Raw genomic sequence first — 24848 nt, forward strand, 5'->3', positions numbered from 1 at the left:
TTCTCAATGTAGAATTTAGGCTATTTGTTAACTAAGGGTATTAAAAAGCCCCCAGGCAAAAACATCTAATCGGAAGTGCTACTGATAATTGCACACTAAATGATCTATGAGCTGCTTATAAAAGTCTAGATGCCATGGGCTGAATTTTGTTCATTATGAAAAATGTAGGATGTCCATGGTGCTAAATAATAGCACCATGAAAAATCATTTATTTACACAGTGCAACAATAAGTGAGACAGGTTTAAGCTCAGCCTCTGTATAGTAACTGTCACATCATATATTAACACTACATGTGACCTGTCTTCATGATCTGTTTGGTTACAATATGAATCTAATGAATTTGCTTTTGGCATGTTTGATCCATCCACATATTTCAGCTATGAGTCCCATGCAGCCATGACAAAACATGAGATGATGTCAAACAAATCTAGTCACACCAAAATTAAACCAAGCACCTTACCATATCATCGGCCAATGTTTTTATGTGTATGTTCTGTTGGAGGGAGGGCACAGTGTGAAAAACAGGATCCAACAGAAAATGACAACACCGCAAAGTGCACAGTATGTATCCCATCGGAGGTGCGCTCACATCAACAGTGTCCTCTGGATACTGTCTCATTATCCTCTCAGAATCCAAATTAAGTTTACAATTTACAATTAGAGCTGTAAACACCAGAAAATACATAAATTATGGCACTTAATATCTTGGAACCACAGCTAGCACTGGCCCGTTGTCATAATTTGTTTTTCAGTGAGGATATGAGCATATCCTGGACACTGTACATGTGTAGGATGTGACAATACTTGATGATCCCAAATAATAAGGTTTATGAATGTAAGCGTTAAGTGTGTGTTCAAGAGTGAACATCCCTAACGCACACACTTTAAGACGCATTCCAAACAAATGCATAAAAGGAGACATATCATAAAGCACCTATAATCCCAGAGCCACAGACATAATGAGCACATCTGTTCACAACACCCATTGAAAACATGTAGGTTAGTGCAGCTTGGTTATAGTTTTGTGCGTCTCAGAAATAACACACTTTCAAAGCAATATGTAATACAGCCTGGCACAGTTAACCGCCAAACGGTTATGTTATCTCTGTGTGTTCTAAAGAGCATCTCTTGTGGTGACAGTGGCCCAACTGAATCATTCTTGTTCACTAAATGGTATTGAAAACTCCAGTCAAAGAAATTCACAACTTTTCAATTATCTCTGTTTACTTACAAATCAAATCTTCGCTTCCTCACAGAATGTTACAAATAGCTCATATAACAAAATTAAAACCACAGCTTCTCTTTACTACAGATGTTTATCTTCATCTCAGACACAATAAGACAGGCTACTGCCAAAGGCTTGTGGCACGGCAAGGGACAGCCATTTGAAACACACCTCAAATGGGAAGCAGTAGCAGCACTGCCATATGCTGTGGTGCTAGGCTGTGAAGCACTAATGAGTAGGGAGATGTGGGGTGGTGATGGCCATAAAGCCTGCCTCCAGCCGCAGATTTCTCCACTATTCTAATCAGGAAACTACTGGTGCCGGGGCAAGCAAACAGATTGGCTCTAACCTGCACCTCTCTCTGTGCATCTTCATCAGCTGTCGCTGTGGGCAACACTGAGCAGGCACTCAAACTGCCATATCTATCACTAGTTTTGTCTGCAACAACTGATCAACAGTTGGGAGATAAAGCTATGAGCCACAGAAAACAAAGCTTCAGTCTCTCTGTGCAAAGCTGTTATTTCAAGTCAAGATAACAAATATGTTTTATTCACCCTGCATTATGCATAACCGGGCCTGCCAGGGATGTTAAGGTGTTTGTTTCACCATCATCTGTAGCCTTAAACTTAGCTGCACAACTTCTCACAGTATCTTTAAAGCTAAAAATTTTGACCTGGGCAGCAACTTTTCCCACTTCTAACTCAGAGCGTATGTATCATTAAGCCCAGCATTCTCTTGCAGTCTAAAACTGCGTGAAACAATAGCTAATTTTCAAATGGAGTACTTAAACATTTTCTAATCAATTTAACAACAATCAAACCACTGTTTGGTTAATTGCCTTGACTTGAGGGCCTTTCCTTGCCCATTATCTTGGCAACATCGCAACAACGCAATTTAACATCTAACAATTAAGCTTGCATGTCCTCTGGGCTTCTCCCGCTTATTAAAGTAAACTTTTTCATCATAATAAATGTTTATTACCAAACACATATTCCTCTAAATAACCTAATCAAATTAGCTCTGGGTCCCTCCTTAATCAAATATGATTATGACTCCATGCAGATCTTTAAAAATGAAAACACAGAGCAATATCACACAACTTGAGAGTCAATTTGGGGACACAAAACCATACAAGTATGCACATTTCATAAAATAACTTCCTAAATTAATATTACGAACTACAATTAATGTGAATATTACATTAACTCATTTATATATCACCCTTTTAGTTTCATTACTAAATTCCACCACGTGTCACAGCGACAATGGACAAGGGACAAACTTTGTTTCAAACTGGCTACCATTGCACAGCTTTTAAATAGCAACAACGCCTGTTATTCCCAACCAATTTAACTAGACCATCTGTATGATGTCATTTTAACCCACTCACTGGAACTATCACTATAAAATCAGTAGCCACGATACCGCTTTTAAAGAGTTTAGAAGGAAATTAGGTTTTACTTTAATTAGTTCTAATAATAACAAAGGATTCCTTGGAGCTGGTGGTGAGGACTGTAATGCAATGTGCCATTGACAGTTCTTGGCAACTTCATGAAACTATCTTCTGCCCCTGTTTAATCAACTGCTTGGTTCAGCTACAGGCTGGTAAGTTTTCGCAGCACTCACACCTGTTTTCCAGTGTGGCAAAAAAAAAAAAAAAAAAAAAAACACGTTTCCTGTAACAAAAAAAAAAACAACCTACTTCCAAAGGCAGCGAGAAGAGCTGCAGGAAATTGTGCAAATTTTATTATTAGCATCACACACTTGTATACTTAACGCACCATATAAGGTGTTCATTTGTGTAATAAACTCCCAAGCCATTTGTTGCTTGTTCACAAAGTAACACTTAGTGTGGTACACAACCTAATAACAATTCAGCACATTTCCTTTCCCCCCTCTGTTGTATTCAGTGGAGTAAAACACCGCACTGCTGTAACCATAAACAATTCAGGGCAAGAGGACTGACACTGCATTAAAGACATCTTACCGATACTGCTCAGAACCATAAGGCAACATACTATTAATAACAAATCACAGGCATTAGTGATTGACACTGGAGAGCTGTGACACACGGGAGAAGTATAAAACTTGCATACTGCACTTTAAACTCAACAACGGCAGTCAAAAGGAAACTACAACATCAACTTGTTATATAGTCAAGTATGAAGTCAGGTATGGATAGGCATGCAACTTTACAGTGTAACAATGTTGATACTTAACATACAGGTTGTTTATTAGCAAGGACTGCTTTTACTGATTGTTATGTCCTCGAGAGACATTTAATAGTGTTGATGCATAATGTGCAATGTCAACATAAAACTGATACACGGGAATTTTGTAGCCTGAGACAGGAACGACGGAAAAAACATTAAGAAACCCCTACATCAGCATTATACAGTGGTGTGGGTTATTTGGATTGTAATTCTGACAATACCGTATTGCAGTGATGACATTTGCTCATTTCTAATGCATTACTTACTTCAGTAGCTCATATTGTTTATGTGCAATTAGACTAAATTTGCCTACTGTGACAACGAAACAAAAAAGTGTCAGAGTCGCACACTGCAGATAGTGCACACTACACAGGAGACTACTGTTTTTGTTCCAACAGTTGCATGGAAAACTTGGGTTTGCCAATTTGCCACAGCTTGTAAACATGACAGCACCCTACAGCACAGTAACAGTATAAAGCATAAAAAAAGATCCAGAGACACATGCACTGATCGCTACACACTCCTGAAGCTCTTTTCGAGCCAGACATCTACCAGTCAGCACAAAACTGAAGTCTGAAGTGATGATAAATTAAAAAAAAAAAAAAAAAAGAAAACTTATCATTATGCAAAGGTAGAATTGTCATTCACAAAACTCACAGCACAGCTTGAATACATTCAAGGGGGAAAAAAAGACTGCAGGTGAATCTGATGCATAGCAATGGAGTGATAACTGATACATGTCTGTACCTAATCACATATAGGATGATTAGAAAAAAACATTATGTCTTGTTGTGAATGGCATAATAACGGCCTCTAAATCAGGACTGCTGCTTTATAACATTTCAATAGGGTGCAGCACAGCTCTTACTAGAAAAGGAGTGGCACCCTGTCCAGAGCCCGGCAAATGCATATTAGATTACAGATTTGACAACAGACATAATTATTATCCATTACCTAAACTTAATGTATTATGTGAAGAAGGAAATCAAAACGCTGTTTTTACACTGAAGAACAACTGAGCTCCACCAAACTATGCAAAACAAACTTGTAGCTGGCAGCCCTTTAGGCCATGGCACTATTTTTTTGTAGTTACATTAGAGACTAATGGTTGCTAGTCAAAGCCATAAACATCGAAATTAGACAATTTGTCTTTGTGTAATCAGATAGGATGTACAGCATTGCCAATATCATGCTCAATTTTGGGGGAGTGGCATCAGACAGCACCAAATACCAACCGGGTAACTGAATTAGACATAGTCTAAATAAATCAATTTGTCCAAATTAATCTTGTTACAAAGTCTTCTCAATGGCTGTCTTTGTAAACTCAGAGAGGTAGTGCACAGCACAGACTACGCTGCTTGGAAAGATTTATGAAATCATGAAAGTAACATTTATCCTTCTTGATAAAATCTATCAAATTAATCTTTATGTTTGCACTGTGAGTGCGCCCTTTTCAGGCAGAGCAGAGAAGGGGGGAAAAAGATGCCTGAAGACACACCAGGACCCTATTTACACCTGACATTTCATGTGACATATATCCAAACTATATTTGGAGAGCATTTATCAATTTGGAATGTATTCACTATCAAAACTGACTTCAGCAGCCAGATAGAAGTGCAAATATTCTCTTCCAGTGTTTTCGCTAACACTATGCAAATAATTCTTCCAGAACGTTAAATGACAGTAAACATCTGTTTCATTTGCACTACAGCCTTGAATCTCATCTTTATTCAAACCTAGGTAGATGTGCTCATCTCTCCAGCTCCAGGGCCTGTTCCAAGGAGGTGCTAAACTGAGCCGTGTGAATATCTTTGCAGTATTAAATCTTCAACAGGTCTTTCAACATCAGTCATTTTCGTTTGAGTTGAAATGGTTCTGAGTTTTAATCAGCAAGTCCAAACATTTCAGTGAACCTGCTTCCAGGTACAGTTGACAACAAAACTGCATGGTAGGGACGCACATTGTTATTAAATTATTAAAAACAACCATTTATTAGCCGACTCTTGCAGAAAATGCATCAATGTGCAAACAATCTTTCTTCAAGCACCAGAAAGGTTTCATTGCCACAAATCAGATCTCTATCAGACTTTTGAGGGCACATAAAAGTGTTCTAGTAGTGTCAGATTCAATTTTGGGGGTTTTTTCTGTTCAGTCATTTAAAGAAAACAGGGAGTCATATATAAATTGTGCCACTATTATCTGCTGCTAAAATAAAGACATCCTAAACCCCACACCAGTGTCTGGAAGCTACTCAACAAAAATTGGAAACTACTGAAAGAGTAGAGTAAGTGACGGACTCTGAGAACTAAAACAGCATACAGTACACAGTGTTATAACTGCAGGCAGTGCCACAAGCATAAACATGTGGCAAGCTAACATACGACCAACAGGAGACATACAGCTTCTTATCCCGGCACAGAAAATTCTATCACACACATGCACCATAATGGCACACTTGTCCTCTTGGCAAACTCGATTAGGAACAATTTAATCAAGCACAGAATGTCAAGTTATTCTGCTAAACAAATAAATTAACTCTTGACAGTTGCACTGTTGACTCAGTTCTTAAGCACACTCTTGACTTCCACTTTTTTCATTCAAGTAAGTTCCAAAACATTTCAGAACATGTACTTAATTAAAAACAAACAAAGAATGCACTAGATTTCTATGTGAGCTGAAGTGCCTTTAAAAGGGCATGGGTCTGTGGTAGCCTTATTATTTCAGGAGAGTGCTGGTACTGTTTACAGTTTCCTAAAACAGCAACTATTGAAAAGAGGAAGCACACAAAAGCCAGCAGAGCTAAGATTTGAATGGATGGCACTGGATGGCCTGATCATGTGACTGCAGACGAGCACAGCACTGCCCTCAGGTTATTGCTCTCTCTGTTGAAAGCAAATTTCTAGTACTGTACCCTAGAGGGTTCACGATATGCAGCTATTACAAAATTTAACGTTATTAAGAAAGGTTGGAAATGACTGAATACATACTATTTTATTAGAAGACATTTGTATGATGTCACAATTATTTTAGATACAATTTAAAATCAAGCTTTATTGTGCATTGGTCGCATCTTTTTAACCAGAATTTTTCTCCAAATGCTGAAATGTGCAAAAACACATGACCTCATTGTCATTTGCAAGCTATTTGCTAATGATATGATGATGTCAAATTTTAGTGCCTGAAAAAAACCCTGTGATATTCCACATTACCACAGCAAAATTGTGAGTAATTCATAATTTTTATTTTACAAAAAAAGATGACTCATGATATCTCTATGTCAAGCCTTTTTCATTAGATGTACCAGGCAGTGCATCGAGTCTACTCTGGCAGCCAGTTAGTCGTGCTTCTGCAGTGACCTCTTTTCACAGTGTCCCACATTACATGACACAGGTTTATTCAACAAATCAATTCTTATAATTTAACAATTAAACTATCCAGTAATGTTGTATTATTGGTATTTTTGTATGTTTTTATTGTAAGGTGTCCTTGGGTGCTCAGAAAGGCACCAACAAATAAAATTTATTATTATTAATACTATTATAAACTATGAGCTTGCCTTCTCACTGTATACTGTCAGGATGACTTCAATCTAAGCACATGCTTGTGTGACACAGTATACTGCACTGTATATCACAGCAAATGTCACATGCTGTCTCAATATTTTACAACTGTCACTGTTTTGAAAAAGTGTGAATACTGCCAACTTACACTGATGAATAGTAAATTATAGCATGACAGTGACACTGACAAACACTGCTTCTCAACAAATTTAGTAAGAGGGAAAGCTCCCCCGTCTCAATCCTTCAATATCCTACAAGCAAAAGAACTGGGAAACACCTTCATCCTGGCCTACATCAGACTCTGCAGTTTCTCCATCAAAATACAGCTTACCACTCATAAATCATAAAACTACTGTATGCATGCAACTCTGACCAAACTCAAAGTTAATTCATAGAGAAAACTTGATGCTCCACATGCTTTTTAATATGGAACCGAAGCAGCCAAATCAATTTCCCATTGTTAAGTCTGAGATCTAATCTACTGATGTACATTAAAGGGCGGAATTAGAGCAGTGAGTCTGTCGGTTTCTTTCACTGTGTGACTACAGCATTCTTCACCACTTCCTCTCTCCAACTTCCTGAATGCCATTAAAAACGCTCATATGTGGTCTGTTTCCTGCCGTTTCTCACATGTCTCCCAAACACAGCCATGGTTACATTCGCTTGATAATACATAATGCAAGAGTGGTGAGAAAATACAAAGCAATGGGAGAAAATGTGAGACTACATGACAAAAATTTTGTTTTTGAGGTTGACCGCATAAGCAATGCAGTACAGCCTCAAAAGTGTGGCAGGCTGACAACCTGTGCTAACCACATGCTAACATGACCTAAAATGATCCCTGAGGCTTTCCTAAAGCTCATGTATCAAAGTGACAAAGGCTTCAAATGCCACAGCTTCCAACAGCAGTGGCACAGTGAGCCATTAAATATGATTCACAATGTGATACTGTCAAAACTGTCAAAAGGATGAAGGTTAACAACACCGTTGCTTTGCAGAACACTTGATTCTGACACAAAAATGCACGACTTTCAAATTGGGGCTCTGGCCTAATGTGTGGCAGAGCTGTGTCATGTGGACAAAAATGATAAAACTGCAGTCAATTTAAAACTTTAAAACTAATTCTAATCAACAAATTAATTTGTTATGTTATTGGTTATAAAGCCAATGCGCACATTCTCAGCTGCTGTTCAAGTATTTCAGAAAACATTCAAAGAAAAATTGCATAGTAGTGCAATTCTAGGCAACAAAATGTTATATGGGCCTCACAATATTTTTAAAGTCCATGATATGATTAAACTGGCAAACAGAAAGTGACTCTATATAACCCAAGCACGTTACAGCAACTGTATGTCTAAACAATTTCTCGGTAGCCTACAAAATAAAAGTAGTATACACTTTCCACTAAGCTCTCCCACGTCCAGGGTCTCTCATTACAGACGCCACTGCTGAACTGCCCATTCATTACTGAAGCCCTAATGAGATGACAAACTAAATGACGAGCATGATTACAATCATTAAGTCCCAATTAAATTAATAAGGGTTAATTGCAAATTGCAAACACTCTGACATAAAACCTGACAGAAAATGATGGGCATGTGCCAATGTTGAGACTATGCCAGCTTCTCCTTCTGCCTAATTTTTGGGCAGTTTTTAAAGGCCCTTAGCAACATAATATCAGATGGCACTCAATTTCACTAATGACATAAAAGCATGTAAGACCATATTAGCTCAGTGTAACTAGATCAAGATCAATAGTTACTGTAAATTATCAGGATGCAGAATCAATATTCCATAACACAGATGCGAGTCATTATTTTCTAAATTTAGCGTTCACAAAAAACAGATGTGGTCAGTTTTTGGATACACCAATCTTTTTCTAATTTTATGTTTATGGATACAATGCACATTGCTGCTTTTAATGTGCCAGTGTTAGCTAAAAGCTCATTTTCGAAGTTCTGGCAATGTCAATTAACAGTTAGTTTAAATTAAAAATAAAATCAATAATTAATTTAAATTGGCCGTTAGCCCTACAGTACAACACACACCCACACATCTGTCAACTTTAGCAGTTAAACACTGTTCAACGTTTTACCGTTGTTGAAATGGGAATGTTAGCAGTTAGCAGCTAACGTTAACATTACTAACCTCTCAAGTTTCTTCATAGCCATAAAGATGTCTGGTCATTTCAGGTGGTTAGACCACGTTTTATGGCATTCTTTGTTGGTGTTAATGCTCTGTAACATCTTCTGACTGCTAACTTTTAGGTTTGTTGGGGTCATTTCCCTCGAAGCCGAAGTATTTTAATATGGTTTTACCATTAACGTTACCTTCAGAACCGGTAACTACAACCTGTAGTTGGGGGGCGGCTACCGTTAACTTAATTAGCTGCACCTGACTTGTGCGTTAGCTTACATGTAGCTTGTGGGTAGCGAGCAGCACGGTGGAGGGCGCTGTGTAAGTTTTGGACGGGCTAACAGTAACTTAGCACAAAAACTAAAGTCTCAACAATAGTTAGCTAACGTTATAGATTACGTGGCGGTTGGCATCGTTCTGGTTGCGTCACGCATTTGACGTTATACTGTTTAGTGGGTCCGCTCCATTTCAGTTCGAGGGGGGGCGTAAATGCCGCTCTCGCAGTTGAAATTCAGCGTGGAACCAACCAACGTATCTGCCGGGTACTATAACCATGGACCGTCAAACGGAATGCAGACTCCGCCTACACGGCGTACTACAGGCGTACGCCGGCGTCGTAATGGTGCGGACCCACTGACCACTCAGATTACCTACAATGTGTGTTCAATCTGACCGTCACTATTCTAAGCATGTATTCCCTACTTCTCACAGTAGCCTAGCAGCTCTGCTTTGTATTGAACTGAAATTTGTGTTAATCCTACTGCTATTACTCTTATTTCTTTCAGACTGTGCTTATAACATCTATACTGTCCAACTGGTTTAGCAGAATGCCTATATAGGCAGGGACCCACATAAATGTGACCTCTGTGCCTGACCCCATTACTCTTGAATGCGCTGCCACGATTCCATAATTATAAATTCGACTTCAAACAAGCCAGAGCAGATAAAGCTGCTACATAGTCTGACTTTGACTCAGTTTAAAGAAGTCAATTATACAACAGCAATTTGCATAACAGAGTGGAACATCTATTAGTAATGTGTAGTATAATTACATAAAATCTGACATGTAAGGCCTTCAGAGTCAAAATGTGGAACGTTTCAGCCATTACTAGGGACTGGCTGAAACCTTCAACTCCAGGACAATGGATGGACATTGTAGAGGAACTATATTCCATGGGAAAAAATGACCCTTCACCTGAGGACTAAAGCAAAGACACATGTGCAACGTTGGGATAAAAGGGCAGACTACAAAAGAAATTAGATGTTATTTAGCCAGGTGGTCTGACGACATGTATCAAAAAGTTGTAAACTGAAGGCAGTGCCCCCCCTAATGTTTTGTTAATTGAATCACTGGAAAATTAATAAATAGAAAGTTTTTAAACATGTAGTTTTTCTGTAGTTTCTGTGCCCCGTAAGCCCCCTCTCCATTGGGGAGGTAAGCTGCATTGTGGTCATAGAAATTTCCATGTTATAGCCTTTCTGTTGAACTACATAAACTCCACGTATAAGTTAAACTGCGGGTTTATATTTAGCATACAGCACATTAATTTGTGTAGGGCCTCAAGTCACACATAAGACAACTGACGGTTGTTCACCTTTTAAATCAGGTAAGGTGTCTGTGTTTTAATGTACTGAATGTAACCAGTCCTTTTTTGCTGCTGTACTCCACTGGAGAGGGGTTGAAGTCACACATATGACAACTGACGGAGGATTTTGTTATTTAACTCTTTTAACTCTGCCTACAATGATATCCTGATCTAGGGCCTCTTCATCAAAACACAATGCCAGATGCTACTAGTAACATCAATACATTGTAAAGCCACCAAAATGTCATATGTCCACACACAACGTTAATTTATTCAGTTATTTCTTTTCCACAAATCCCCAATATCTGCAAAAAACAATATTCCCATATGAACTGTATGTTTATTTTTATTCATAATGACTTAAAGTAGTGGCTGCTTATCATATTCCCCTGAGGTGTCACAATACACTGTGCTTATTCATTCAGTGTATTTGATTGTATTTTACCTCCGCCTGCAAACTGCCAATAACAACACAGTCACTTGTAAAGTGAAGTGAGAACATTTCACTTTAGAGCCAATGTGTATTGCAAACATTTATTTTCTGATAACACTAGGTCACTGACTCTAAGGTCTTTGACATCTAACTTTCCAAACAAGTTGTTCACTTTGATAAGCTTGTTCATTCATACCTAATTCACTGAGCTGCTGGCAAACTATTCCACCTTTTTCTGTAAATGTGTAGAATACTAGCGAAAAAAGCTTTGGACTGAAGAGAGTATACAGTCATCTCAGTTGTGCTGTAAACCACTAATCGGTTTCACTTTCACTCACTCCCACTCCTACACCAACAAATGACCTCTGAGATACTGATCGCCCTTATTCCTTTTCTTACAGATAATAGAAAGCAAAAGCTGACGAGAGCAGCCTGTAATAAGCAAGTACACACGAATCAGCCTCTTGACTGGCTGATTACATTACAGGGAAAAATTACCTACCAAACACACTGCAGATGGTGGAGATTGGTGCTTCTGCTTTGTAGTTAGGAATTACAAGTCTAATCATCAAACATTTATTACTTTAAACAGAGCGTTATTGATTCTTGAATAGCAGTCGTCATCTAACAAAGTTGCTGAAGTGCAGCTAAAGCCTTTGGTAAATATAATGTGAGCTTCCTCTGCATGGAAATCACTCCCACAGAACATTGTCTTGAAAATAGCTCATGTATCACAGATCTCTGCTGAGTGAATAGTTCTTTTTTGTATTGCTGCTGTTTTACTAGAACAGATTCTCTAAAATTACCTCACTGCATGTCACAAGACTTCATGACATAAAATACTAAACCATAAATTCACAAAACTTTGTTAGGCTTTAGACAACAGTAATTTTGAAATCATGGATCACATAATGAACAGATATAAAAGCTGAACCTTTATTAAAGCTATCATCTCATCAGCAGTAAGAGGCAAGAAAGTCGGTTTTCTATCTTCAGATTGCAAAATAAGTTTGTACCTTCACAGCCTGTGATGTGAAGTCACAGTTACTTTATAGATGTGTTGGGATGACTTTGCCCTCATGTTGTTCTCTGTGAGGTCACTTTTTACTCTGGTATGCAGAAGGCCAATATTTCTGTCTTTCTGTCAAACCGGCTCCCTTAAATTCCTTTCGAAAGACCTCATTCCATCTGCCTGTTTTATTGGATGTCATGCGTTTACAACATCAAAGAAAAGGACATTATCACAAAGTATAGCGACAAACAACAGAGAAGTATTGGATGATCTCTATCTTTGAACACTGTGGTGTTATTCTAATGTCCTTGGCTGTATTTAGTATCTACGTTCTGGGCCTGAAGCCCAAATGGTACTGCTGTGATGTAATCATGCCCAGTGACTTGTTAAACAAACATACAGCTCTCAGTGTTTCTCCTCCAAAGACTCATTTGACTTTGCTGAGACCAAACTGTGCAAGTGTCTGCCCTGTACTTTCCAGCCGTTCTAAGTGGGGGAAAAGGCAGTGACAACCTTTACTTTAATCTAGCGCATGATAGATATTAACCCATCCTTGAGTCTGGATCGCACCCACACAAACTACACTGCATGCCAGGAATGCAGTCTTAAAGGCCCATATATGGTGAAAACTATACTGAAGTACAAGTAGCTCTTTAAGTGTCCAAACCATGAGACAGAACCAAACTTTTGTCAGTATGAAACGGCATATATTATTGATATGTTTGCAAACAAAACTACAGCTACAGTAATACATTGGGGTAGCTAAAACGTGGGAGAAAAACAAAAGAGCACAGATCATGGCTCCACCCAGGGATGAGTGATTACTTCCTCCCCCAAACTCAGTGCTGATGTCTTCGCAGCAGCCGCAGATCAGGCTTCCTTTGCCTCTGACTGCTCTGCCTGGAGTATTGAGCAACAGGGAAAGGGCCTGGCGGTTTGACCACTTAGAGAAACAAATAGCAGTGATCTCACAGAGACTTTTCACAAGTGATTTACTGAGTGCTTATGTCATCCGGACTCCCTTGCAAACATTTTTTTTTTTTAAGTTGGGAGGCAGGATATTCAAGAGTTGCAGGCTGTTGTTAAGGATTTCTCAAGACTACACCCTTTATCCCTAGGAGTGCATGTCATTTCAGTCCACTCTGGGATTTCCACACTTTACCTTACCTCTAATTTTGTCAATGATTGTGAATTTGAGACTGAGGCTGCGGTCGAAAAGTCCAAATAAACTCCTTTCCCAACCACTTTTCCTTGACCTCGATGGAAAACGTCATGAGGTCAAGGAAAGATGTGAAGGAGGACTCATCATAAGAACTTAGGAAAAGACTAACACAGTGCTAAGAGAATTCGACTGCACTGAACCTTGGCTCCGTAATTATGCAACAGCACATGTTGACGAGGGTCTGCTGTGGTGAAACTGCAATGTTCAGAAAAAGGACTACTAAAAGCGCATCCTCACTGCATTGTTTTTTATGCACCAAATAGGTTTTTGTATTTTTTTCCTGTTTTCTTTTAAAAACCTGAAGATTTTGTGACTTGTCTGTTTTATTTTGCTGCCTTCTTGACGCACTTTGTAACGAGGATCTTGAAAATTGCACTCCTGAGAATGGTTGCTCGCGCTCACCCTCCTGTGCACTCGTATTTATCGACATGAATTCCAATTAATGTGACTTTGTGAAAATAAATGTTAATGGTATTTATGCATGAAAGGTGAAACGTGTTACGCCCACTACTGTACATATTATCATTCTTACCTTTCAAACATGTTGAATTAAAATCATCACGTGTCATAAAACAACCCGTATTAACAACGTATTAATGTTATGTTTAATACGCTAATTATGATTCCAGTTATAGAAGTAGCCTACAATCATGCGAAACAGCCTGTTTTTCACCGGGAGGCTTCATCAAAGAAAACAGTAAATAGAAAGTATTAAATACATATGAAACAGAGATGGTTGATAAACCCAGACAGCTCACTTTAGATTCATTTCCTGTATCTGTGTCATGTGGGTTTTGCTACTGCCCCACCTCTTTAAGAGACCAGAGGCGGCCCTGAGTCCATTCATTCCAATGGGAAAACTGAACATGAGTACAGACGATGACCTTTTCCTTCACCCCATAGTCACTGAAGTAAATACTGGAACCATTTTTCACATTTTCCTAGACATTCTGACACTGATTTTTTTTCAGACAGACAAATCAGAAGAAAATTACATTTGTTGGAGGTTTTCACCAAAGTCCATACATTAATGGAAACACACAGGATTCGTATTTCTTTTAATGCGCATTTCCCAATAATTCGAATCACTTTTGGATGGAAACATAGCTATAGTCTCACAAGACTGTAGTGACATCAGACATTATGCAAGCAGATATAAACAAGCGGCAAACTAAGGAACGAATATTAAATCTGTACTGTATGTTGCGTTGTTACAAATCTGATTTCGTTGATTCACACAAAGTATGAACTACACTTCTAAATGAGTTGGGGGTGCAGAGGAGAGACGACCATGCCCACTTAGGAGACAGGAAATGTATACCATTTCATACCACTGGCACAGCATGTAGTGTGGTATTTTAAGTTATAGAGGTTCTCTGGTAAAGGATGGTCCTGTGTATCCTATGCTAGGGGAGATTATAAAGGAAGCACTGAAGCACCTTTCCTTAATACCACTTAGCCACTTAGATATTTCTGGGTTATTTCACACAGTTAGGAACCTTCCTGAGCAAAAAGACTATTTGACTGCAGCCTGGTTCTCAAACACAGCAGAGAAACTGTTTTCCTCCTTATGTCAAAGTTTTGGGACAGCTTGATACCAGAGCAACACCACCTACATAAACAACTGAGGTGTAAATAAAGTAATTAGCGGTCAGCCTTTATGACTGCAATCAGTCCAACTTGGCTCACCGGCCATTTTCTGTAAAAACAGAAGCACTAATCAGCCTAAATTGTTACTTTCACACTTCCTCGGTTGGTGACAATCCCACCAATAAGCAAAGAATCACAGTACAGTGCCAGGCACACTATAAAAGCAACATTACTATGGAACAATAATTGGCTGTAGAGAGGTGACGTTAACCCAAAAGTTTTACAGCAGCCAAGCTTTCCACGCTGACAAACGTGGAAAAGCAAAAACGATGATCGGCAGCAGCCAAACTTTTTTTGTCTTTGGTCACGGAAAATTACTTTCAACCGCTGGTTTCTACAGCTGACGACAGAGTGTAAGCAGTGACATGCACTTAACACACTCAGTCATATAGTTCAGATTTACAGACAGAGTATACATGACGGCGGCCACGGTTTACCAAACACCGCACTTAATTGTAGGATGCTCTTGGAAGTAAGAGACACTGTTTACACAATTACTGCAAAAGTTGTGGGGGTTTTTTTGCACAGCAGGGGTTGTCTCTAAGAAGTGATTGATCCAGACTTCATACAGAATCCAAGTTAACGCCTCCACCACTACTTGCATCAGTACCACCACACCCCAAGAGCTTGTGATCTTATTCCCATACAATGTGCAGCATGCAGGAATATCTTCTAGACACCACAGCTCCAATGATGCAGACTCAGGGTTGCCCACTTTCTCTCTAAGCACACACCTCACTCTGCATTAACTATTCCGCTAACCCAAGCCAAAGGGCTATAAATGACATGAATGTTGACATAGTTTTCAGTTGTTATCTAATAGACAATGCCCTCCTGTTACTGCCATTTATTGTGCTGATAAAACCATTCAGGCTGACTAAGGATAACTATAATCAATCACTCACACTCACACAGTTTACAAAACCACCACACGCCACACTGATATCATGCTATGCAACAAGTCGCCCTGCAACTGAACTTTGTGTTTGCATCAAAATATACAGAGAAGCCCAACTGTCACAACAAGTATGCTCTTCAGTAAACTTTTAGGAGCTGTATTGACTGGGATAATCACATGATGCACTGAGTGCTTTGAAAAGTAAAGCACTCAGTGTAACACTATCTCTTTTGCTCAACTCCAACAGCTATTAGCCGCTCTGTATTGGGCTACATTAAATAGTAATAACAACACATCGATACCTATTTGAGCCTCATCCTGCACTAAAACAGGGGTGTGCTGTATTGACAACGTGCTGTTTATCAGCTGTACAGGAGTCATGTGTCCACTTGGCTTGATTTCACCACTATACTGACTGACTGATATCTATAAACTATTAGAAAGGCTACATTATGAGTGCACAACAAGGTAGTTTTTACATGAAATAAAAATGGACAGCAGGGGAAGTTTATGCTATGACTGAGTGGTGCAACTTTCTCAGTCTGGGTACAGTCGAGAGTGTGATTAACCCTTGCATGTGGGAATACAGGATGTGACAGTGCACTGCACACTACTTCCATGCAATGAGCCAGCGTGAATACATACCAGCTTTTTGTTTTTACCCTCGTCCTCGTTGGATTTCTTCTTGGAGGACTTATTCGGGTCTTCCCCACCGCTTGCTTGATCCATGTTGGCTTTTAAAGTTAGTTCCCCCTCTGGAAAGACTTCTCAAAAGTTGGCAAACTCCAGCAGCAGGCTCTTATCAACACTCGTACAGCCAAGCATCCAGGTTAGGTCTTTTCAAAATCCATTCCGTTTAAAAAGGTAATGAATAAAACAAAAAGTTGACCGCTTCCAAATAGTTCCCGAACAAGTATCCAAGAGTCGAGGAGGCTGCCTGGGGAATAAGAGGTGTGGTAGGATATGGTATTCGTCCTGGTGTGTCCTCAGCTAGGCAGTTAGGCAGCTCACACCGCCGGTAAGGGCTTTCTGAAATTACCAAAACAGTGTGTAAACAATAAATAATTAGTCTGTGCCAATGGCTTGGACACAGATGTTTGCCTTTACACGTGTTTCCCTGTGCAGCCTTGTTAATAATGCAGACACAGTGAAGCCAGTGAGCGGTTAAACAGATGTAAACAGACATGTAGGAGATATATAAAGGGAGCTCGATGAAATTAAAAGCCAGGGTGTTTTAACTGACAGTTACACCCCTGTGTTTGGAAACAGGGCTGAATTGTTAGAGGAGGCAAACTTACAGCCGTGTAACTTAGCAATAACATAATAGTAAGCGACTGAAATAGGTTTCAAGGCAGCTAGGATGCTCTAACAGCTTTCACTGAGCAGTCACACGGCGGTTTTATTGCTGACAGCACAGCCATTAATCAGAATTAATGAACAATTGTTGTAGTGGAGGAAAATCACCGTTGTTCTCTCTGCTTGGGAATACTTTGCAGTGCTGGACACTTAGCCAGGCTAGCATAAATGGACGACCGTAACTGCGGAACAGTATTTAATTCAACAGACACAATAACGCCCAAACACATTCAACATTATGCTAATATTTACACCGTGAACAATAAATAACATGTCAAAGAAAACTCACAAAATCCCATCCAGAGCTTACCTTTGCAACCAAACCTGAATGCCAGGCCCACGGTGATCCCGCCCACCCGCGTTCTGATTGGCCAGCGAGCTGCGTAAGGAGTGGGGATTCCGGCTGCTATTGGTCGGATCTGGTGTCAGTCACGAGGTCGGCGTGGCGTCGACGGGGAGGAGACTGTTGTGACGGAGAGGTCAGTCTGATCTCACAGCGTGAGGATGGGACTCAGTCAGTTGTAAGAATAGATCTGTGAGTGAATTATGAAAGGATGACCGCGGATAGGGAGCAGGGCGGGAACCCGCGGCAACAGACACACACTCTGAGTGTGTGTTGGCGCCTGTGTGTGTGTGGGATGGTCAGATAGAAACACACCCTCTTAGTGTCTCTGTGTGTGATAATAACAGCTGGTGTTATTATAGTTGCCCAGTTACATAATTGAGTCCATCATATTGGCCTACGGGGTGTGTGTTTGCATACAAAACAAAAAGATGCTTTATATTTCTGCGTGTGCTCAACGGAAATTTAAAGGGAATAGTTTGTAAAAAGTCTGATCTGCCAAATGTTCATTCTTGACCTTAGAAACAGTATTTAGACGAGAAAATATCTTAAAAATATCTTAATCTTAGTCACTGTAAACAATCAAAACTAATCTTTTCAAAATGGCTTTTAAAGTTGTGTGTATTTTAGTATATTCTATTTTATGATCGTTTCTAACTAATGTAAATTGTCTTTGAGTACAATGAAAAGCACGCTATAAATAACATTTTAATATTTAATTATTATTGTTATTGTTATTATTATTATTATTATTATTATTATTATTATTATTACGATTCTGAGGTGTCATTCATGCCGAGTTTCAGACAAATTAGGCAACCGGATGAGGCCCGGCTAATTTTATCCAGCATGCCAAGTTTGGGCCAATGCTGTGCCAGGTCATTTTCATAATGGCCCAGTATTGGCAGTTTCAGCAGCCACAATCGGACCAGTTGATTTGGCTTGATTCTGGGGCGTCATTCATGCTGAGTTTCAGCTGAGTCAGGCAACCGGACACAGCCCGGCAGTGGCTAATTTCATTGGGCATGCCGAGTTTGGGCCGATGCTGGGCCAGGTTATTTTTGATAATGGCCCAGTGACGGCAGTGTCAGCAGCCGCAATCGGGCCAGCTGAATTGGCCCAATCCTGGGGCATCATTCTTGCCGAGTCTTAGCTGAGTAGGGCAATCCGACGCAGCCCGGCTGATTTTATCCAGCATGCTAAGTTTGGGCCAGTGCTGGGCCAGGTAATTTTTTATGATGGCCCAGTGATGGCAGTGTCAGCAGCCACAATCGGGCCAGCTGATTTGGCCCAATTCTGGGGCATCATTGGCACCAAGTCTCAGCTGAGTCAGGCAACCGGGGGCGGCCCGGCTAATTTCATCCGGCATGCCGACTTCAGGCCGATTATGGGCTTAATCATTTTGGCTACCTGATCATTATTATTAGTAGTTGTAGTAGTCGTTGTAGTAGTAGATAGTAGTAGACATAAAATGTATAATTATATTTACATCAGCATATAATCACCTGAAATTAAGATTTGTTGTGTTACCATATGCTTCGAGTGAGCCCTTCATATCAACATCATGGATGTATAATAGAACTGGATACAGCGCTGGGGACGGCCACTTTCATTTCTGTGAGAGTTGCTCAGTGGAGTATGAAGCATAGATTTATAATAATACCTACTGGGTGCCAAGATGGCGCCTATTCATTCCAGTGGAGTTGTTTGCCTGGCACATAAACCAAACCCACTGGCCCACTGAATATGCACAAGAGTGTTTGTTTGAAGAATGTTTTACACATATAAGACCTCCATGGATTAAAAATTCATAACAGAAGGAGTCATTATTGACCTTGTTTGCAGTTTGAGATGTCCTGTCAACAGTTTTACAGACATCTCTTTTATAATTGTTTGTCTATCAGGAAAATGCTTCTTAGGTCGCAAGGGATTTTTTCCACTGCAATACCGTGAGTGGCCACTGGGAAAAAATGGCTGCAAAGCTGAGTGGCATTCCTGGGGGCCTGGTGTGAGGCTAATAAAGTTCAGCTTCCCTGGTATAGAATTACCTGGCTCTACTGCATTGCTGGGCCCATAGTCCAAGCGCACTGGAGACTTTCACTAGCCAAGCAGCTGATTACTGTTTAACTGTCCGCTAACTGAAATGGGAACTAAATAATTTAATTGTGCGGCTCTGCTAGACTTATCGGGCCAAATGGATCAAATACCAATAGTGAAACAAACCATTTCGTGGGAATTATGATGCTCAAAAAATGTATCCACTGTTTCAGACATCTCCTTCGCAATGTAAGTATATATATGGAATAAAATGAGAGGACTCTGTTTTTCTGTCTTTTGCATGATCTCTTGTCCAGCACCGAGAGTTCATTGTCTAGATGCGCATGTTTCGTAAACTACTTGACTGCTGGTGCTTTCATAAAATATTTACACAATGAGATTTTTAGTAAATAGTCATCAGCAATGTGGATATAATGACTAAGTGGCGAAAGACAAATAGAAGAGCAGCTTGAACAATCTGGTGGGTTAAAGAAAATACATTCCTTTCCTGTAAAGACCACACTTACAGTACAATATTAGAATATCCAAAATTTAAGACGAAATATTCTGATACCATGATATAACATCAATATATTGCCTAACCCTAGTTCCAATATGAAACTGCTCACAACAAGGTCTGTGGATTATCTTGAGTCACCAGGTCATGATTTCTGGAAAGAGACATTGCTGCTGGGTTTTTTCAAATGTAATTTTTGGTGCTCCAAGTGAGTGGTATTAATCTTCTCAAATTTCATATTGCCATTTATGATGTGTCAAATATTTGGTGGTTCCAGCTTCTTAAAACTTTGCTGCTTTTCTCTGCTTTATATGATGGTTAACTGAATATATTTTGTCTATAAAATCAAAAGAAGCAATTTCAAGATCTCACTTTTACACTGAGTAAAGAAGTGAAGGGATTCCATATTGTGGATAAAGTTACTGGAGCACAAAAGAAGTTCATGACCACAGTGTGCAGGTGCAGCTTTCTCAAGGTGGTTGTTTGATAAATGAGTGTGACTCATTCTTTAAGGTCATTTATTTTCAGGTTTGGATCATATTTAGAGCCAGGGCTCCTCTTCACTGAAACTACAAGTTATCTGATGCAAATAAAACAAGTTTATTAATGGCACATGTGTAATTTGTTAATGTGTATTCAGAGATTCACAGATTTATAACCTTTGTTTTTCTAAAGTGAAAGTTCTGATATGTACCAGGGATATGGTGCATTTAGCATGGAGACAGGAAAATTCATTCATTCATTCATTCATTCATTCTCCAGAACTGCTTATCCTGTTAGGGGTCGCAGAGGGCTGGAGTCTACCCCAGCTGACATTGGGCGAGAGGCGGGGTACACCCTGGACAAGTCACCAGACTATCACGACACCATTCATGCTCACATTCACACCTATGGGCTATTTAGAGTCACCAGTAACCCTAACATGCATGTCTTTGGACTGTGGGAGGAAGCCAGAGAAAACCCACACTGCCACAGGAGGAGAACCCCTATCCCGAGTTTTGAAACCCCCACCCCCAGCTTCCTCTTGCTGTGAGGCGACAATGCTAACCACTGTACCATTGTGTTACCTTGTGGTAAAATCTTTCCTCAGTCCCCATGCATGAGTTATGAACTTGAATTGTGGTGCTCATAAACACAGAATACTTTCAGTGTTATGGTCAATACTATGCCCTTGGTTTACCATTTTATTTTTTATGTTGAGTTATGATTATGTTATTTATTTTTCAGCAAAGAAGCCTTCACTGAGACCAGAGTACCTTTACATTATCGTTTTGGGACATTGTTTGGGCGTCAGTATCTCTGGCTGAATGACGATCCATCATTTTGTCTGATGGTTCACAAATGCTTTTATGAGGACAGTGAAAGAGATCCTTTTCAACCAGGTGATAGACAATCAAAAAAATACAATTTTGTTGGAAAGACAAGGTTAGAATAATTTGTAAGCTGCTTACAGAATATGTATCTAATTGTCTGAACTTAAGCCTTTAATCTTTCTGTTCTGTTCAGATCAGTGTTGACCAGCGTTCAAATCTATATTGTGATGTGTGTGGTTTCCCTCATCTGATCACCAAAAGGTGTTATGACACCCTTCAAACTAGATATCCAAATTTAAAAGATTAAAGCAAAGAATAAAATGTCTTCCACTCTCCTTCTTTCCTTCCCAACACAAACCAACTATTTCAAACTAACAGCATATCAAGATCTCACATCCAGTTAGTCACACGTTCACAGTTGCAACATTTCCTTCTCTCTCTCACAAATCTCACTTCTCCAATCAAGTAAAACCAAACACTAGAAGAAAAATATGACATATGTTAGTTATGGAAACAAACAATGCTGATCCAACCACAATGTGACCAAACACTCATCAGTGCTGGGAGTTTTTGTCTATAAACAAGGCTTCTTTCTCTTGGTCATATGTCATTCTGTGGCATGTGATCACCATGTGCGAGCAGCTAACTGTAAATAAGGCACTTGATTTCATTTTTGGATCATTTCCCTGATGAGCGAAAGAATATGCAGCCTGAAGACATAGTGGAAGAGGAAGTCTGTATAATGGGGGAAAATACTAAAAAAGATCAGCAGGAGTCAGCTAATGATAACACAAGACTAAGAGTCTACAGCCTCTGCGGTGCTGTACATGCTTGTGGTAAAGAAAACCCAACTGGTTTATAGACAAACAAAATTATTAGACGCCTTTAAACCACAAATATTCACCTAATTAATGGTGGCACTAAAGGAAATGTGGGTCATCAATGCACATATATTTCACTGTATAAGTGGAGACATTACAGGTGAAAAGGGTCAAAACTTTACCTAATAGATATCACTATGAAACTTCCCCAATTACTGATTACATTAAAGGTCTAGTGTAGGATTTAGTGGCATCTAGTGGTGACTTTTCAGATTGCAGCCAACTGAAACTTTTCCTGTGTACCAAGCATAGGAGAACTATTGTGGCCAATGATTTTGGACATCTCTTTTTATCAATCCATTAAGGAAAAAAGAAAACATATATACTGTCAATAGCCATAAAAAAATCTATCTTCAGCATGATTTTAGGAATAAAATGTTATGTAAATCAGGATAAGAATGATGTATGGACAAAAAAACCCTCGTAAAAACCTTCACAATATAGACAGGGGTCAAAGTGGTAGGTTTGTGTATGTAAGTGATTCTAAAGTGAAGATTTCTAAGTCAGAGTATGAGAAAAAAAACTTGAAGAATGAACTTTAAAGATATATAGCTATTGTAAAATTCTCTACATTTTTAGACAGAAAATAAGACACTACAGATGAATAGGGTGAAAAAAATATTGACAGATATCACAATGAAACTGTCGCAGATGATTATTTACATTTGTATTACAGGTTTTCTAAAACTTTATTTTTAAATGTCCAAATGATCCATTATGTAATAAAAAAATGCATCTTTTGCATCTATTTTCATAACGGAAATTTGAACTGATTTAAACTGGCTGTTTTCTTTGAACGAAAGACATGGAAGCTAAATAGTTCAAAATCTCAAAATTGAACAGTGCATGAAACAACTTTTTTTACACTTCTAATGCCTCACTATGAGCGGAATATAACTGTATGAGTGAGTAAATCTTTACCTGCTGGTGGCACAAAATGAAAAGATCACCAAAGTCATTAGGAGTTATTGCATGGGCACATATGTACCAGAATACATAACAATCCAACCAATAGCTGTTGAGATATTGTTATATCATAACTACAAACCAAAAATGTCAACCTTATGGTGGCACTGGAAGCGAGGTCAGATGGATTGCCAAGAATCAGTTGGATTTATTTTCTAGGGACTATGTATTTCTGTTCAAATGTTCAGTTCTTTCCAATCCTTGTAATAGTTGTTGAGATATTTTAGCCTGGATCAAACTGACACTGTAATCCATAGAGCCCCTCGCATGGCTAAAAACAGATGACTAAGAGGGCCCTGTTGCTACATACATGTAAACAAATGACAGTCTGTTGGCTTGTAGTTGTACTATGTACTATCTTCGACATGGCAGCCCAGGGCCTTTGTGGTTTGGAGGAAAATCAGCCCAGCCAAGGGAAGCACCGTGACAGCAATGTCCACAAACAACAGCCCAGGCCAGTTTGGTGAGGGAGGAACAGCTCCACCTGAAAAAACAAATACAAACAAGTAAAGAAGAATGGCAGCACGCTACATCACAAGAGCACATGTGCCACACATGCAAAAAGTTCATTTGCAAGGCATCTACCACAACTCATGTAAATAAACATCCACAAACACAGAGAACCAAACAACTCCCTCACACATGCACCTGAGGACATTATACAAAATGGGAAATGACTGTCAGCTGTCATTTTAATTGTTCTTGTTATAATAAACCATTGCACAGGTTCAATTAGGATAAATGTTCATATGAAGATGGTGTTTTCTTTGTCAATAAAATTGCATCAGGCAGTTTGACTGAACACAAAGTAGATGTCAATATGATGTAACAAAAACAAAAACATTTGTATCCTGTTTGCTATAGCAGTCAGTGATAATTATACATTTTTTCTTCCCTTATTAGTCACAGACTAGTATAATATACACATATACACATATCTAATGCGTATGTGTGCATATATACCCACAACCACATGGGGAAAAAATTTGAAGTAAATATAAAGGAGCCCTATTCAAAATTCAGAGCATTAGCTAACAACTATAAAGCTATAAAACAACTATAGAAATAAAGACTGGTGGTGTCCTGAGCAGAGAATAAAGTTAAGCTACCTGTGTGTGTGTTGTAATCTGAGTTTCTCTGTCCTTTGTTGAACCTGCACTGCACTTGTATTGCACCTCTCTACACTACCGACAGTACACAGAAACTGCTTAGGTGAGGCTACCATACAAGGTGTCACATCACCTGCTACTCAGATTTTGACACACTCCATCACAGCAATTTGGGGTTTCAGTATCTTGCTCAAGGATACTTCGACATGTGGAGGAGCCAGGGATTGAACCGCTGATCTTACAATTATTGGAAGATCAGATTTACCTTCTGAGCCAGAGCAGCCCCTTGTTGTGGTATACTGTCCGATCACGTGTACATGTTAGTACTCCTGTGTATATTCCACTGGCTAACTAATCGCCGCTGCTACGCACTGCACTCATACAGCAGTT

At 39.3% G+C, this 24848-nt stretch overlaps 1 protein-coding gene across 8 annotated transcripts in view; it reads right to left on the reverse strand.

Moving 5' to 3' along the window:
- diaph2 (diaphanous-related formin 2) overlaps positions 1 to 17832 on the reverse strand; it is a 516939-nt gene extending 499107 nt beyond the window's left edge. For 3 of the 8 annotated variants that reach the window (XM_078169451.1, XM_078169450.1, XM_078169448.1), the window contains exons 1-3: positions 17603 to 17832; positions 16582 to 16965; positions 462 to 494 (exon numbers count right to left, since the gene is read on the reverse strand). In XM_078169451.1, the coding sequence (XP_078025577.1) occupies positions 462 to 494; positions 16582 to 16665 (117 nt within the window). In that variant the 5' untranslated portion in view covers positions 16666 to 16965; positions 17603 to 17832. Of the gene's footprint in view, positions 1 to 461; positions 495 to 16581; positions 16966 to 17400; positions 17535 to 17602 lie in introns of those variants that run through there. The other 5 variants (XM_078169454.1, XM_078169453.1, XM_033633668.2 and 2 more) reach the window with 4 other exon arrangements.
- Positions 17833 to 24848: the final 7016 nt, after the last annotated feature.

Source organism: Epinephelus lanceolatus, chromosome 7 (assembly GCF_041903045.1).
Source record: "Epinephelus lanceolatus isolate andai-2023 chromosome 7, ASM4190304v1, whole genome shotgun sequence".
Classification (NCBI taxonomy): domain Eukaryota; kingdom Metazoa; phylum Chordata; class Actinopteri; order Perciformes; family Serranidae; genus Epinephelus; species Epinephelus lanceolatus.